At 34.1% G+C, this 13,873-nt stretch overlaps 1 protein-coding gene and 1 pseudogene across 1 annotated transcript; both read right to left on the reverse strand.

Annotated features, from left to right (window-relative positions):
- Positions 1-4,269: 4,269 nt before the first annotated feature.
- LOC103750923 (olfactory receptor 10AG1-like) lies at positions 4,270-5,247 on the reverse strand. The gene has a single exon (XM_008854205.1). The coding sequence runs from the start codon at positions 5,245-5,247 to the stop codon at positions 4,270-4,272; it is 978 nt and encodes a 325-aa protein (XP_008852427.1).
- An 8,299-nt stretch (positions 5,248-13,546) lies between these two features.
- Positions 13,547-13,873, reverse strand: part of LOC103750945 — a 9,085-nt pseudogene continuing 8,758 nt past the window's right edge.

The raw sequence follows: 13,873 nt of genomic DNA on the forward strand, positions 1-13,873 counted from the left end.
CTTTAGTCTCTTATTTTAGTCTTTTGATGTTTCACTGTCTTTCTTTTGGTTAACTTGGATATAAATTTAACTTGTTTGGCTTTTCAAAGTACCAGCTCTTAGATTTGTTGATTCTTTCTATTGTTTTCTTTCTATTTCCTTAATTTCTGCTCTGATTTTTGTTATTTCTTCTCTTCTGCTGTAGTTGGTTTTAACTTGTTCTTGCTTTTTTCCAGGGGTTTAGTTGCAATCTTAAGTTTCATTTATGTGTGCTCTTTCTGATATTTTAATGTACGCACCTAGACCTATAAAGTTCCCTGCTCGGACTGCTTTTAAATTTCCCAGAGCTTGGTTGTGTTGTATTATCCTTTTCATTTAGTTCCAGGAATACTGGTACTTCTTTCTTAAGTTCTTCTTTGACTGATTCCTCATTCAGAAATGTGTTGTTTAATCTCCATGACTTTTGTAGTGGCTAGGGTTTATTTTAGTGCTTATTTTAAGCTTCACTGCATTGTGGTCTGGTAAAAGGTTTGGAATTTTTTTTGTATTTTTTGCACTTTGTTTTGTGCCCTAGTATGTAACTAATTTTAGAAAAATTTCCATGGAGTGCTCAATACAAAATTCATTGTTTGGTGTTTGGTTGGAATACTCAGTTAGGTGTCTATCAGGTCCATTTGATGTATGTTAACATTTAATTCAGATATCTTTTTGTTTATCCTTTGTCCAGTTGACCTCTCTAATGGAGAAAGTGGGGTATTGAAATCCCCTACTAATACAGTATTGGGGTTCACTTGTGTCTTAAAGTCCTGTAGTACTCTTTTAATAAAATCGAGTTCACCAGAGTTTGGTGCGTATATGTTCATCATTATAATATCTTCTTTCAGTTGTTCCTTTGATCAGAATAAAGTGACTTTCTTATCTCTTCTGATTAGTTTTATTATGAAGCCTGTTTTATCAGGTATTAAAATTGCCACCCCTGCTTCTTTCTTCATGCTATTTGCTTGGAGAATTCTTTTCCATCTTTTCACTTTAAGGTAGTGCCTCTCCTAGAAGGTGAAGTGTTTTCTTGTAGGCAATAAAAGGATGGATTGCATTTCTTTCTTTTCATTTTTTTGGTAACCAGGTCACACTGTAGCCCCAGCTGGTCTGGAATACTCTATGTAGACCAGATGGGCCTCCATCTCACAAAGATTCATCTGCCCCTGCCTCCCAAGTGCTGGGATTAAAGGCGTGCACCACTACACCAAGCTTGGATTTGTTTTTAAAGCATTTTACTCACCTGTCTCTTTTGACTGGGAATTTCAGACCACTGTTACTTAAAGTTATTATTGAAAAATAAGCAGAGGTTGACATAATTTTCATTTCTTAATCTAATTTTGTATTTCCACAATTATATCTTCATTTAGTTTCTTTGTGTTGCCTCTTGAGTATAGTTGTTCCTTTATCCATTCTTTGTATTGCTTCAAGTATTCTCTGAATGGCTGATTTTGTGGAATTGCATTCTTTCATCTTATTCATGCCTTCAAAGATCTTTTTATTTCCCTTTCAACTATAATATTTATATTTTCTTGGTAATGAATTCTGCATTGGCATCTATGGTCATTTAGAATTGGCAATACTTTGATACAGGTTCTTTCAGTTTTCATGCTTTTCATTGATAAGCCTGCTGTAATTCTGATGGATTTTCCTTTATTTGTGAATTCTTTTTCTTTTTCAGCTTTAAGTATTCTCTCTTCATTCTGTACATTTAGTGATTTTCCTGTGACATGCTGTGGGGAGTTTCTTTTCTGGTCCTATTTTGTGTTCTATATGCTTCTTTTATTTGTATGGGCATATCTTTCCTTAATTTTGGGAAGTTCTCATCTATAATCCTGTTTAAGATCGGGTCAAGACCATTAACCTAAATTTCTTTTCCTTCACCTATGCCTATTGTGACACTTTCTGTCGCTGTTATAAAAACACTGAGAAAGCACCTTATAAACGGAAAAGTTTACTTGATCTTCTGGTTCCAGGGCAATTATAGTCCATCATGGTGGGAGTCATAATGGCAGGAAGTGACTTGAGCAGGAGAGGAAGCTAAGCTCTCACATCTTCCAGAAGGCACAGGAGGCTGGTGAGTGCCTGGAAGTGAGTTCTGGCAAGGCTTAAGAACTCTATAAGCCCATCCCCTGTGACATGTTTCCTCTATGATAGCCACACCTTCTAAGACCTCCCTAAACAGTGCCAAGAACTGGGGACAAAATGTGCAAATACCTGGAGCATATGGCAGACATTTTCATTCAAACCACCATACCTATAATACATAGACTTGTTCTTTTCATCATGTCCCACATTTCCTGCATGGTTATTACTCCTTTACTTAAAAATTTTTATAATCTTTGCTTCAGCACGCCAGTTCTTCAACTTTATTATTCAGTGTTGACATTCTGTTTTCCATTTCATTCATTCTATCGGTGAGACTATCTCCTGATGTTTCAAATTGAATCATTGATTTTTTTCCTTTTCATTCCCTTCTTCATTTCAGCTTGGGTTTTCTTCAATATTTCTATCTCTTGTGAATTCAGTCAGAGGTTTATTTATCCCTGTCTTCTAGTTCTTTGTTTGTGTGTTCTTTAAATTCATTGAATTATTTGATCAGATTTGTGATTGTTCTTTTAAATTCAGTTTCCTATACTACTGCTGGTGTACGTTGGGAACACACTCTTTCGGTTTCTCTATTATTTTTTCATTCTGATTTTACATATTAATATCTTATTGTTTGTGATTCTGGTATGAAATTCTAACCTTCCTTTGCTGTGTTGTAATCTGTTTGTATTATTGTTGTGCCTTGTTTGTTTTCTGACTGGGTATGCAAAGCTGGTTGGTCTAGGCTTCAAGTTCTCTTTGACAGAAATTTATATTGGACAGAACAGATGGTTTCAGCCCACCTACTGAGGAGCTCCTGCAGAGGCCCAAATCAGGATCCAGTCAAGTACTCTCTCTCATATTTCCTCCTTAGGTGTGTACTACTACTAGCTAATAATCTCAGCACAATCTGGGAAGTTCACTAAGGACACATCATATTTAAGCACTCTCAGGCAATTTCCAAGCATCTGGGTCCCTACTGAAGGGCAGAGAATACTATACTTGGGGTAGTGGAAGGACTGTAGGAATTCCCAATGTAGGGGATTGGCACTGTGTGCTTTGGGAAAGCTCACCTTCATTCAGAAGCCAGATCCAGGAAATGGCTTACATAACAAATAGTGTCTTCTTGTAGTTGCTGTCTGTTAAGGTCTGGAAGAGTACTGTAGGGCAGAGAAGTCTGGTTCTGGTGCAGCGGGACACATGTCACCACAATCCTCTAAGGGCAGTCTTCTAAGGTCTGGTTCAACTGTAATTTCTCTTGTTACAAAAATAGTACTAATATGAATTATACTTCTCAGATTCTCATTATAGTTTATGCTCAGCTGCTCTAAGAAACTCTGACTTTAACTTAATTGGTGCATATGTTTTAATTTTATTTTTTTTAAATAAAACATCAGCTTGCCACTAGAAATTAGGTATAAACATTGCCTAAGAGAGTTCTCACAACCCCTTTTGGTATTATTATTGAGGTACATCAAAAAGCAAATGATTAACCAAATAATATTATTCCAATAATTATTAGTTTGGAAAATATGTAGAATTATACAGCATTCATTAGTAGGGTATAGCAAGAGATTTATTTTTAAAACAATTCATTGAATGAAAATCAATACTTTTTAATATCTACAAGCCAACAAAAATCACTTTATTTAATAATGAATACAATTCACAAAATGTGTGCTTATATTTTAAAAACTGGCAATTTTATCTTAAGGATTCTGAGCAGAAGTCCTTTGAAACAAAACAGAGCACAGCTCCTCTTTTTAATGAACAACGACTCTTTTTGCTGCTGCAAGGCCAGTCAGTGTCAGAGCCCATCTCTTTTGGTGAGTCACAGTTTTCTAGCAGCTCCGAAAATTCAGTGCTGACACTGAACCACACACTGGCCACAGTACATCCCTGTGAAATCAAGACACAAGAAAGCTGCAAAAATTAGACATGACGATGTGTTTTTATGGTGCTTGACGATCTTAGCCAGTGTGCTCCTTGCCATCCTAAGTCTGATTTTGCAAACATTTATTATTCATTTTACAAACATTTACTACTGAATTGCTATTGTAACTTCTCTTCCATATATGGATTTGATATGTAGAAAAATAATGTTCGGTTAACCTTAAGACACACACACACGATTAATTATGCTCATGTATTTGCTACATGAAGACACTATTTTTTAAGTAGTAATTTTCTCAGTCCTGTAATAACTTCTTTGTTCCTAAGGCTGTATATCATGGGGTTGAACATGGGGGTCACAATGGTGTAGAGCAGAGAGAGCAATTTGTCAGTACCTGGAGAATGGGTGGATTTGGGGCTTAAATAAGTGATGGTACCAGATCCATAAAATAAAATGACTATCAGTAGGTGGGAAGAACATGTGGAGAAGGCTTTAGCCTGTCCTTTGGCTGTTGGCAACCGCAGAATGGTTGCAATGATTCTGCTGTAAGAAGCAAGCACCAGTATAAAAGGGACAGCACCAACCATCATTACAATCACATAGACAAACAACTCGTATACTGACATGTCCCCACAGGCGAGTTTGATAACAGGGGGTACATCACAGAAAAAGTGGTCTATTTTAGTAGAATTGCAGAAGTGCAGAGAGAATATCTGACAGGTTTGCCCTAACTGGACTGGCATGCCACCAAGCCAGGAGCCCACTGCCAGCTGTGTGCACTTTGTTGAGTTCATGACCACAGGATAGAGTAGAGGGTTACAAATGGCCACATAGCGGTCATAGGACATCACAGCCAGGAGGAATGACTCAGCAGTTCCCAACACAAGGAAGAAACACATTTGGACTGCACAGGCCGTTATAGAAATATGTCTATCCTGAGTCCAAATGTTGAACAAAATCCTAGGAACGGTGACGGTAACATAGCAGATTTCCAAGGAAGAAAAATTTGCCAGGAAAAAATACATAGGTTTCTGTAATGCAGGATCCATCGCTGTTATTATTATTATGAGGCAATTCCCAGCTAGGATAATCACATACATGATGGAAAACAGACCAAATAGGAACCCTTGGAGGTTAGGGAGGTCAGAGAATCCCAACAGGACGAACTCCATCACTGTGGAAACACTGTCTTCTGTCTTCATCTCTTCATGTTTTATCTGTGTGGAGTGTTTATAAGGAGTAGATGTCATTTCTGAATTTGCATTTATTGTCATATATATAATCTAAAGATAGGCCTATATAGTCTACAGTTTCTCTTTATGATAATAAATAACAAAATTATAACTTCCATTTCTCAAAAATAGTAATTAATATAATTTTATTAGTGACTATACATATGCAATTTGATCTTTTATATGTCTGATATATACTTTTTATTAGATAATGCATTAATTTAAATTTTATAATTTTCTCTCATCATCAAAATAAGAATTATTAGTCAATATAATGTTGACTTCTTTTATTGGTGGCCATATTTCTGACCCATTTCCAAGCTATTTTTACAAGTACAAATTTTACTTTTTATTCAAATAAACATTATCTATGGCCATTTTAAAACAAACATTATATTTCCTATGTCTATACTATGGAAACTAGTTTTGCTCAATTTTTATATGCTTTATACCCAGATACTATCATTACTTAAAAAAATCATGAAACTATGAAATATTATTTAATTAAAAATTCTGTTTTTATTTCAATGTGCTATGTATGAAATAAACAATCATAAATTTGTTTCAATTTTAAGCTAGGTAATAAGAAATCTCTGAGCTGTTTATTTTTTCCTTATGAAATTTCTGTGTATCATTCAACAAAGAATACACTTGATGTATTTACTATATAATCAAAGCACATTCTAGAATATCTATCTGTGACTACACATTCCATTTTTTAGTTTTTATTTATGTGTGTGTTCATGTGTATGCATGTGTGTAAACATATGTTTTCATACTTATGTTATTTTGTTGTGCTATTTTCCTACATCTGAAACTACATTAATTTTTGTATAACCACTGCATCTTCTATGCAACACAGCATATTTTGGAGCAAAATATATTCATTGATTTATTGTAAAATATAATAATATACCAAAATCCCTAATTTATATGAATAGTTCCAAGAATATAACAAGCAATTTTTTTCCAACTGAATTTCAGTCTGATTCCAGTTGGCTATTAAACTTGTCTTACACATGCATCTGTGTGCATGATCAGTAGTTGTTTGAGAGTAAGGATTTTGAAAGTTATTTTTCCATTAACTCATGCATAAGCAGCATGTAATTATTTTAGAGTTGAGCTATATTTTAATCATTTTATGTGTTTGGAAAAGCAAATGAACTAAATCCTTATATAAAGGAGAGAACTTATTACCATTTGCTAAGAGTAGTCATTTTGGAGATTGATCAAGGTGTGACTAATACAAATGAAACATGAACTTATTTTAACACCTACAGTATTCTAGAGAAACTAATACATTACTTTAAATATACAAATTATTCCATAATTATATAATTCTCTTAATTAAAACTAATGACAGCTATTTTTTTAAAAAGCTGCAATATTGTCTCACAAAAGAAAGAGCAGAGAATTACTTACCTGAAAAAGTCCATATACTTTCAAACAATAATAGCCATTCTCACTGCAATTGGTTTTCCAGCAGGACTGTATGGCAACATCTTATTGCTAAAGATATTACCTATCTGAGTCATAGATCAAAAAAGAAAATCAATATGCTATTGACCTTGAAGATGAATCTCTGTTGGCTAGTTTTCATAGTACTAGTAAGTGCTATGAATGTTACTGACATTTAAATGTAATCATTAACCTTGCCCATCTGTGAGCCCTGCAAATTACAGTGGAAATCACCTTGGTACACTATGGTGCAATAGTAGCATGCATATTATGGAAGTAATCAATCACCTTCAAATTAGATATAAGGTCCAATCTCAACATGGAGAACATAACTGACATTGCAAGAATATATGCCAAGACAAATCACAGGCAATAGGGGAGAACTTACAGTCTTCATGCCAAATAGGAATAATTATAAACTCTTTCACAATGACTAATTGTTATACCTATAGATTAGCACAGCTCTCCATTTTCACCAGAGAGGATGCTCAGGTGACTAAATTTGCATAACATTGTGTAGAGACACACTGTGTACTGTGTTCTTTCCAGTTTGTACATGAAAATGGTATAATGGATAATTTTATTATTGTCCATTACTCTGATCTGCATTCATAATCTGGAGGATGAAGTAGACTGACTGGATCATGTGGAATGGGGCATGAAGACTAAGGTTGAAGAACACATACTTGCCTGAACAGTATTGACACTGTGACAATACTTTTTTAATGAAAGAAAAATGTAATTATTTTTATTTTCAATATGGGATGGCTTTTACAATGTTTTTATACACTAAAAAATTAATTTTACCTAACCTTACAACTAAAAACTACTGTTATATATAATGTAGAAAAATTCACAGCTTTTTTCAATGTAATACTGACTCTTATTATTGGTCACCATATTTCTAACCATATTTCCAAACTTTTTCCCTGTGGTCATCAGTTCAAATTTCATTTTTATTCAAATAAACATTTTATATCCTCTCTTTAATTTGAATGTTATATTACTTATTTATTTATTTATTTATTTATTATTTATTTGGTATTCTTGAGACAAGGTCTCCCTGTAGCCCCAGCTGACCTGGAACTGACTATGTAGCCCAGGCTAGCCTTGAACTCACAGAGATCTGCCTGCCTCTGCCTCCCAAGTGGTGTGATTAAGGGTGTGTGCGATCACACCCGTGAATATTATATATTTTTTCTGTTTCCTTGCTTGACATTTCCAGTTTCTCGCAGTTTTGATGTGCTTCTGTATCCAGCTACTATCATTATTAAGTTAAAATAGCTCATCTAGTTCTATAAAATGTTATTTATTTCAAAATTCTGATTTCATCTCAATGTAAGGTGTATGTAATCAATAATCATAATTTTTGTTTCAGTTTTAAACTGGGTAATAAAGAATCTCTGAGTTGTTTATTTTTTTTCTCTAGGAAGTGATTCAAACAAGAATGCACATGTAGTATATGTTATATAATGAAAGCATATTCCAGAATCCTCATCTTTGGTTATATTCAATCAACCACCTTCTCACTAATTTTGAGCTACTGCTGCCTTTTCTTTAGTTTTCTCTCCTCTCTCTCTCTCTCTCATTCTCTCTCTCTCTGTGTGTGTGTGTATGCATGTGTGTAAATATGCATTCATGCTCATGTTCTATTTGTTTCACAATTTTTTATTTCTGAAACTCTATTAATTTTTGTATAGTCACTGCATTTTTTGTGAAACACATAATATATTGTTGAACTAATTAAGATACTAATATATCAAAATCGCTGCTATATATGAATAATCTCCAAATTATAATCAGTAATGTTTCTAACTGAATTTCAGACTGATTTTAGAGCATAGTAAGCTTGTCTTACACATGCTTCTCTGTGCATGGTCAGTAGGTTTTTGGGAGTAAAGGTTTCAATGCTTTTTTTCCCCCATTAATTCATGTATAAGCTGCATGTAATTATTTTGGGGATGAGCAATATTTTAATCATTTTATGTAGTAAATGTTTAGAAAAATCAAACTCCTTATAAAAAGGAAAGAGTCTATGATGAATTGCTAACATTAGTTTTTCTTTAGAGTGATAAGGGTGTGACTTTAATACATATGAAATATAAATTTATTTTGTCACCTACAATATTCAAAGTAAATTTCACTTTAAATATTCAAGATATACCATAATTATATAATTCTCTCAATTAAAATTGATGATAGTGATTATAGAAAGAAAGGTACAATATGGTGCAGAGAAGCAAGAGTAGAGAATCAAGTATCATGTGTCAAGAACTAGATTTAAAAAATATAGCAATTAATTGTTTTGACAAAATCACCAAGAGGAAATGATGCATATTTATGAAAAAATTACCCTGGTAATTTTAGCATTAAGCAATCCTGTATGCATCAAATAAAAACATGGTATATAAGAATATACATATTTTCTTATTAAGAAAAATTATCAAGAAAAAAAGCAAGAAAATTAGATGTGATTATAGAAAATTTAGTAACTGAAACGTCCAAAATACTCTAATTTAGTAGGAAATTGAATTGCAGAAATATGACTTTAAGTTTAGTCTGCACAAAATACTTCTCTCATTGCACTGCATTCTAATGCTATAAATGTGCTGCATTTACATAGCAATTTCAATTTAATGAAGCGATTAATAGAGGAAACGTGATAAACAATCAAGGAAGCATTTGAATACTATCAGGAGAGAATGTAAACCAAATTCAGCAATATCCTTTCTCTATTTTGCTAATTCTATAAAATTGTATGGAAATCTCCAGATTTTACATGTATGAAATACTTGAATATATCCTAAACTTGTATTGTCTTTAATAAATCTTTAGATTTAAAGGATGATGATGAAAATGTTGATGACCGCCATCCTTTTCAGGTAGGCTTTATATTTAATAATCTATTTTCTTTCTTCTCTCATGTGATCGTTTATATTATAGTCATATAAAACCACATATACTTGTGAAGATAAACTTGTATTAAAAGAATTTCATATTTACTCATATGAATCGAAGTTAAATATAAAACTTACCATGATTTGTTGACCAAAATGAAAATGGAGAAAGAAAAAAAATTAAGGTCATGGAATTCACTTTATTTGAAGCAGAGCCTGTCTATTCTCTCAAATGTCTCATACTGTAAGAACTAATAATATACTCTAAGTTCTAACTAATCTCTACCATGGGAATTAACTGCTTTCCCATATGACCCTCTCATTTAACTAACTAACTCAAGGAAACTGGCACAACAAAATACTGTCTTAGAAAAGGGATATTTTTAATAATGTCACACAGGTACATTCAATGTACTAAATTCAACTCCAATTCCCTCTCCCCCAGTTCCTCTTCTATCACCCCCTCCACTCTTCTCTCTCAACTTCATGTGCTTCTTTTTGCACACACGAAGTTCTGGGTGCTGCTGATGTGCATGTGTGTAGGACCATCTACTAGAGCATAGGTAGCCTCTTAGGAGCCACATCCTGGAAGAAAACCGATTCTTCATCACCCAATAGCTTATCAGTTTGTGGTCACTTCATAAGTCTGCCCGCCGCCACCCTGGGCTTCTTGATGACTTTATCTTAAATTCGCCTTGTGTGTGCAGACTTGACTCTGGGTGGATGCAGTCACTGCCACTGTCAGCTCAGCATGCAAAAGCCCGGTCATGTTTTGCTGCATACTCCCATCCTGTCTTTCTTGACGATTTCTGAGACTTGGGAGGATGGGATATAATACCGATGTGGAGCGGAGCACTCCGTAGTCTCTTGTTCTCTTCATGCTACCCAGTTTGAGTCTCTGCATTCCATTGCCAACTATTGCAAAACAAAGACACTCTAATAGTTGAAAGATGTAATAATTTTCTGTCAGTTTGTCAGCCTCTCAACCTTTTATATAATCATTGTTAGATGACCATTGAAAATATCAGTGTATCATGACTACATATTACTTACAAGTTAGATGGTCTTAATATAATACAGAAATAATTTCCTTAACTGTGTTGTTTGGCAATGCCAAATTATGACTATGCCTTAATAAGAAAATGTCTGACTCTCAGCACCCATCTTAAGACCAAAAGTGGACATAAAGGCCTGAGAATCTGTTTCCTCAGATCTCTCACAGAACTCTGCTCTATAGCAAGAACTTTCTTGTTTTATTAAAGACAACATATCCTACATGAATGCACAACTGAAAGATTGACTTATCTACCAAAGAATTTTGCCCATCTTGATCCCTAGACCTAAACCAACACTCACATAGTCATAAATAGATGTTCTCAGTTTCTATCACTGTTTGCAGTAAGTGCTGTTTTCAGTGTCTGATATGTAAACATGCACATATACTCATATGTTATATTTATAATTTCATTATTTTTATTTTACATATATGAGTGTATTGTCTGCATTTATACATATTAAATGCACCCATGTCATATAAGGCCCACAGAGGTCAGAAAAGGGTCTTGTATTCCCTGGAACTGGAGTTACAGATGGTTGTTAGCTGCTACATAGGGACTAGAAATCGAAACTAGGTCCTCTGAAAGAGCAGCCAGTGTTTTGAGCCACTGAGTCATCTGTCCAGCCCCTCATATATTATTTTTAATTCCACAGTAAGACAGTGTTATGATGATTTAAGGCCAAATAACCAGGTCACAAGAGGAACAAATGGCTCAGTGAGTTTTCCTTCATTATAAATAACCTTAATTTTTTTGTTATAAGGTTAGATAAAAGCAATTTTTCCAGAGTATATACATATTGTAAAAATAACCCCATATTTAAAATAAAAATAATTACATTTTCTTTTCATTTTAAAAAGCCTGGTCTACATAGTGAGTTCCAGCACAGCTGCGCTACAAGGAGACCTGTCTCAAAAAGACAAAAACAAAAACAAAACAAAACAAAACAAAATGATGTCAGAGTGTCAGGACTGTTCAGGCAGGTGTGTACTCTTAAACTTTAGTCTTCCTTCTGCATATCCATATGTTCATTCAGTCTTCTTCATCCTCCAGATTATGAATGTGGAGCAGAGTATTAGACAGTAGTAGATGCAGCCATGATATATTTTTGTTTGTACACACTAGAAATAACCAACAGAATTTCTGTACACAAACTTATGCATAATTTTTTCACACAAGGAATCTTCTCTGGTGAAAGTGTAGGGATTTAATTAATCTACAGATAGAATAATAAGTCATTGTGAGACAGTGTAACAGTATTTCAACTTACCATGGTAACAAAATGTTTTCCCATATTGTCTGTGTTTTGTTTAGGCATAGATTTTTGATCTGAGAGCAGCATCATGTAAGGAATCTATGTTGTGATTTGGGCCTTTTAGATATAAGGTTTATAATTTGAAGGCTATTGGTTACTTACATAATCTTTATATGACTATTGAACCATGAGATATATTTTACCAAGGTAGTTGCCATTGTAATTTGCAGGGTTCACAGCTGGGCAAGGTTAATTATTAACCAGTAACATGTATCACGTCTTCTAATACTGTGAAGACAAGAGAAGGAAGTTAAAGGAGTACTTATTGTAAAAGAAGAGATCAAATTATCCCTTTTTGCAGATGATACACTATTACATCTAATAGATGCCAAAAATTTCAACAGAAAACTCCTGGAAATGATTAGCACTTTCAGTAAAGTGGAAGGTTATAAAATTAATCTGCAAAAATCAGTAGCCTTTCCATATACCAATAACAACCAATTGGAGGAGTACATGGAGACACTCCCAATTACAAAAGCTTCAAAACATACCTCAGAATAAACCTGAGAAAAGACATTAAAGACTGCTACAATGAAACTTTTAAACCTTTAAAGAAAGAGACTGATGAGGCCACCAGAAGATGGAAGGACCGCCCATGCTCATGGATTGGAAGAACTAATATTGTTAAAATGACCACCCTACCAAAGCCATTTAGAGATTCAATGTAGTGCCAATTAAAATCCTGATGACATTCTTCACAGAATCAGAAAAAAAGTCTTAACATTTATATGGAAGCACAAAAGATGCTGGATAGTCAAAGAAACACTGCACACAAAGAGCAATGCTGGGGGGATTACTATACCAGTTTTCAAACTACATTGCAGAGCTATAATCATAAATACAACATGGTACTGTCACAAAAACAGATGAGTAGATCAATGGAACAAAATTAAAGACCCAAATATGAGTACATGCAATTTCAGCCACCTGATATTTGACAAAGGGGCCAAGAACATTCACTAGAGGAAAGACAGCATCTTCCATAAATGGTTCTGGAAAAAGTGGATCTCTGTCTGTAGAAGAATAAAACTAGACCCTCATCTTTCACTTTGCACAAAAGTCAACTCAAAATGGATCAAATACCTTAATGTGAAACTTCAACATCTGAAACTGTTAGATGAAAACTTTTAAATAACCTACAAGATATAGGTGTAGGAAAGAATTTTATAAACTGAACCTCAAATGCTCAAGAATTAAGGTCAAGAATCAACAAGTGGGACCTCATTAAACTATAAAGCTTCTTTCCATCAAAAGAACCAACCAAGGAGTGAAGAGAAAACCCACAGAATGGGAGAAAATCTTTACCAGTGATGCACCAGACGTTTACCATCCAGAATATATAAAGAAATCAAAAACCAAGAATCAAGAAAGCAATAACCCAATTAAAAGATGGGCTAAGGATCTGAACAGAGACTTCAAACAAAATTTGAAGATTGTTAAGAAACATCTTAAAATGTGATCAACACAATTAGCAATTATGGAATTGTGACTTAAAAACACTTTAAGATTTCATCTTACTCCAGGCAGATTTGTTAAGATCAAGAGAATAAATGATACCAAATGTTGGACAGGGTGTGGGGAAAGAGGAAAGCTCATCCACTGCTGTTGGCATTGAAAAGCTCGTGCAACCCCTATGGAAACAGTGTGGAGAACTCTTAGAAAACTAAAAATGAACCTATCATTTGACCTAGTTTTACCACTCCTTGACATATACCCAAAGGACTCATCCTATTGCAGTGACACTTGTACATCCATGTTTGTTGCTTCTCTTTTCACAATTCATTTTCTTTGGAAGCAACCTAAGTTCCCCTCAATGAATGAGTGGATAATGAAAATGTGGTTCATTTATATTATGGAATTTTACTCAGCAGTAAAGAAAGATGAAATCATGAAATTTGCAGGTAAATGGATCAAATGGT

The sequence above is a fragment of the Nannospalax galili genome, unplaced genomic scaffold (genome assembly GCF_000622305.1).
Source record: "Nannospalax galili isolate Female #2095 unplaced genomic scaffold, S.galili_v1.0 scaffold2127, whole genome shotgun sequence".
Classification (NCBI taxonomy): domain Eukaryota; kingdom Metazoa; phylum Chordata; class Mammalia; order Rodentia; family Spalacidae; genus Nannospalax; species Nannospalax galili.

Bases quoted from the DNA above. Each gene is read 5' to 3' on its own strand.
- LOC103750923 (XM_008854205.1), bottom strand. From the start codon at position 5,247: ATGACATCTACTCCTTATAAACACTCCACACAGATAAAACATGAAGAG.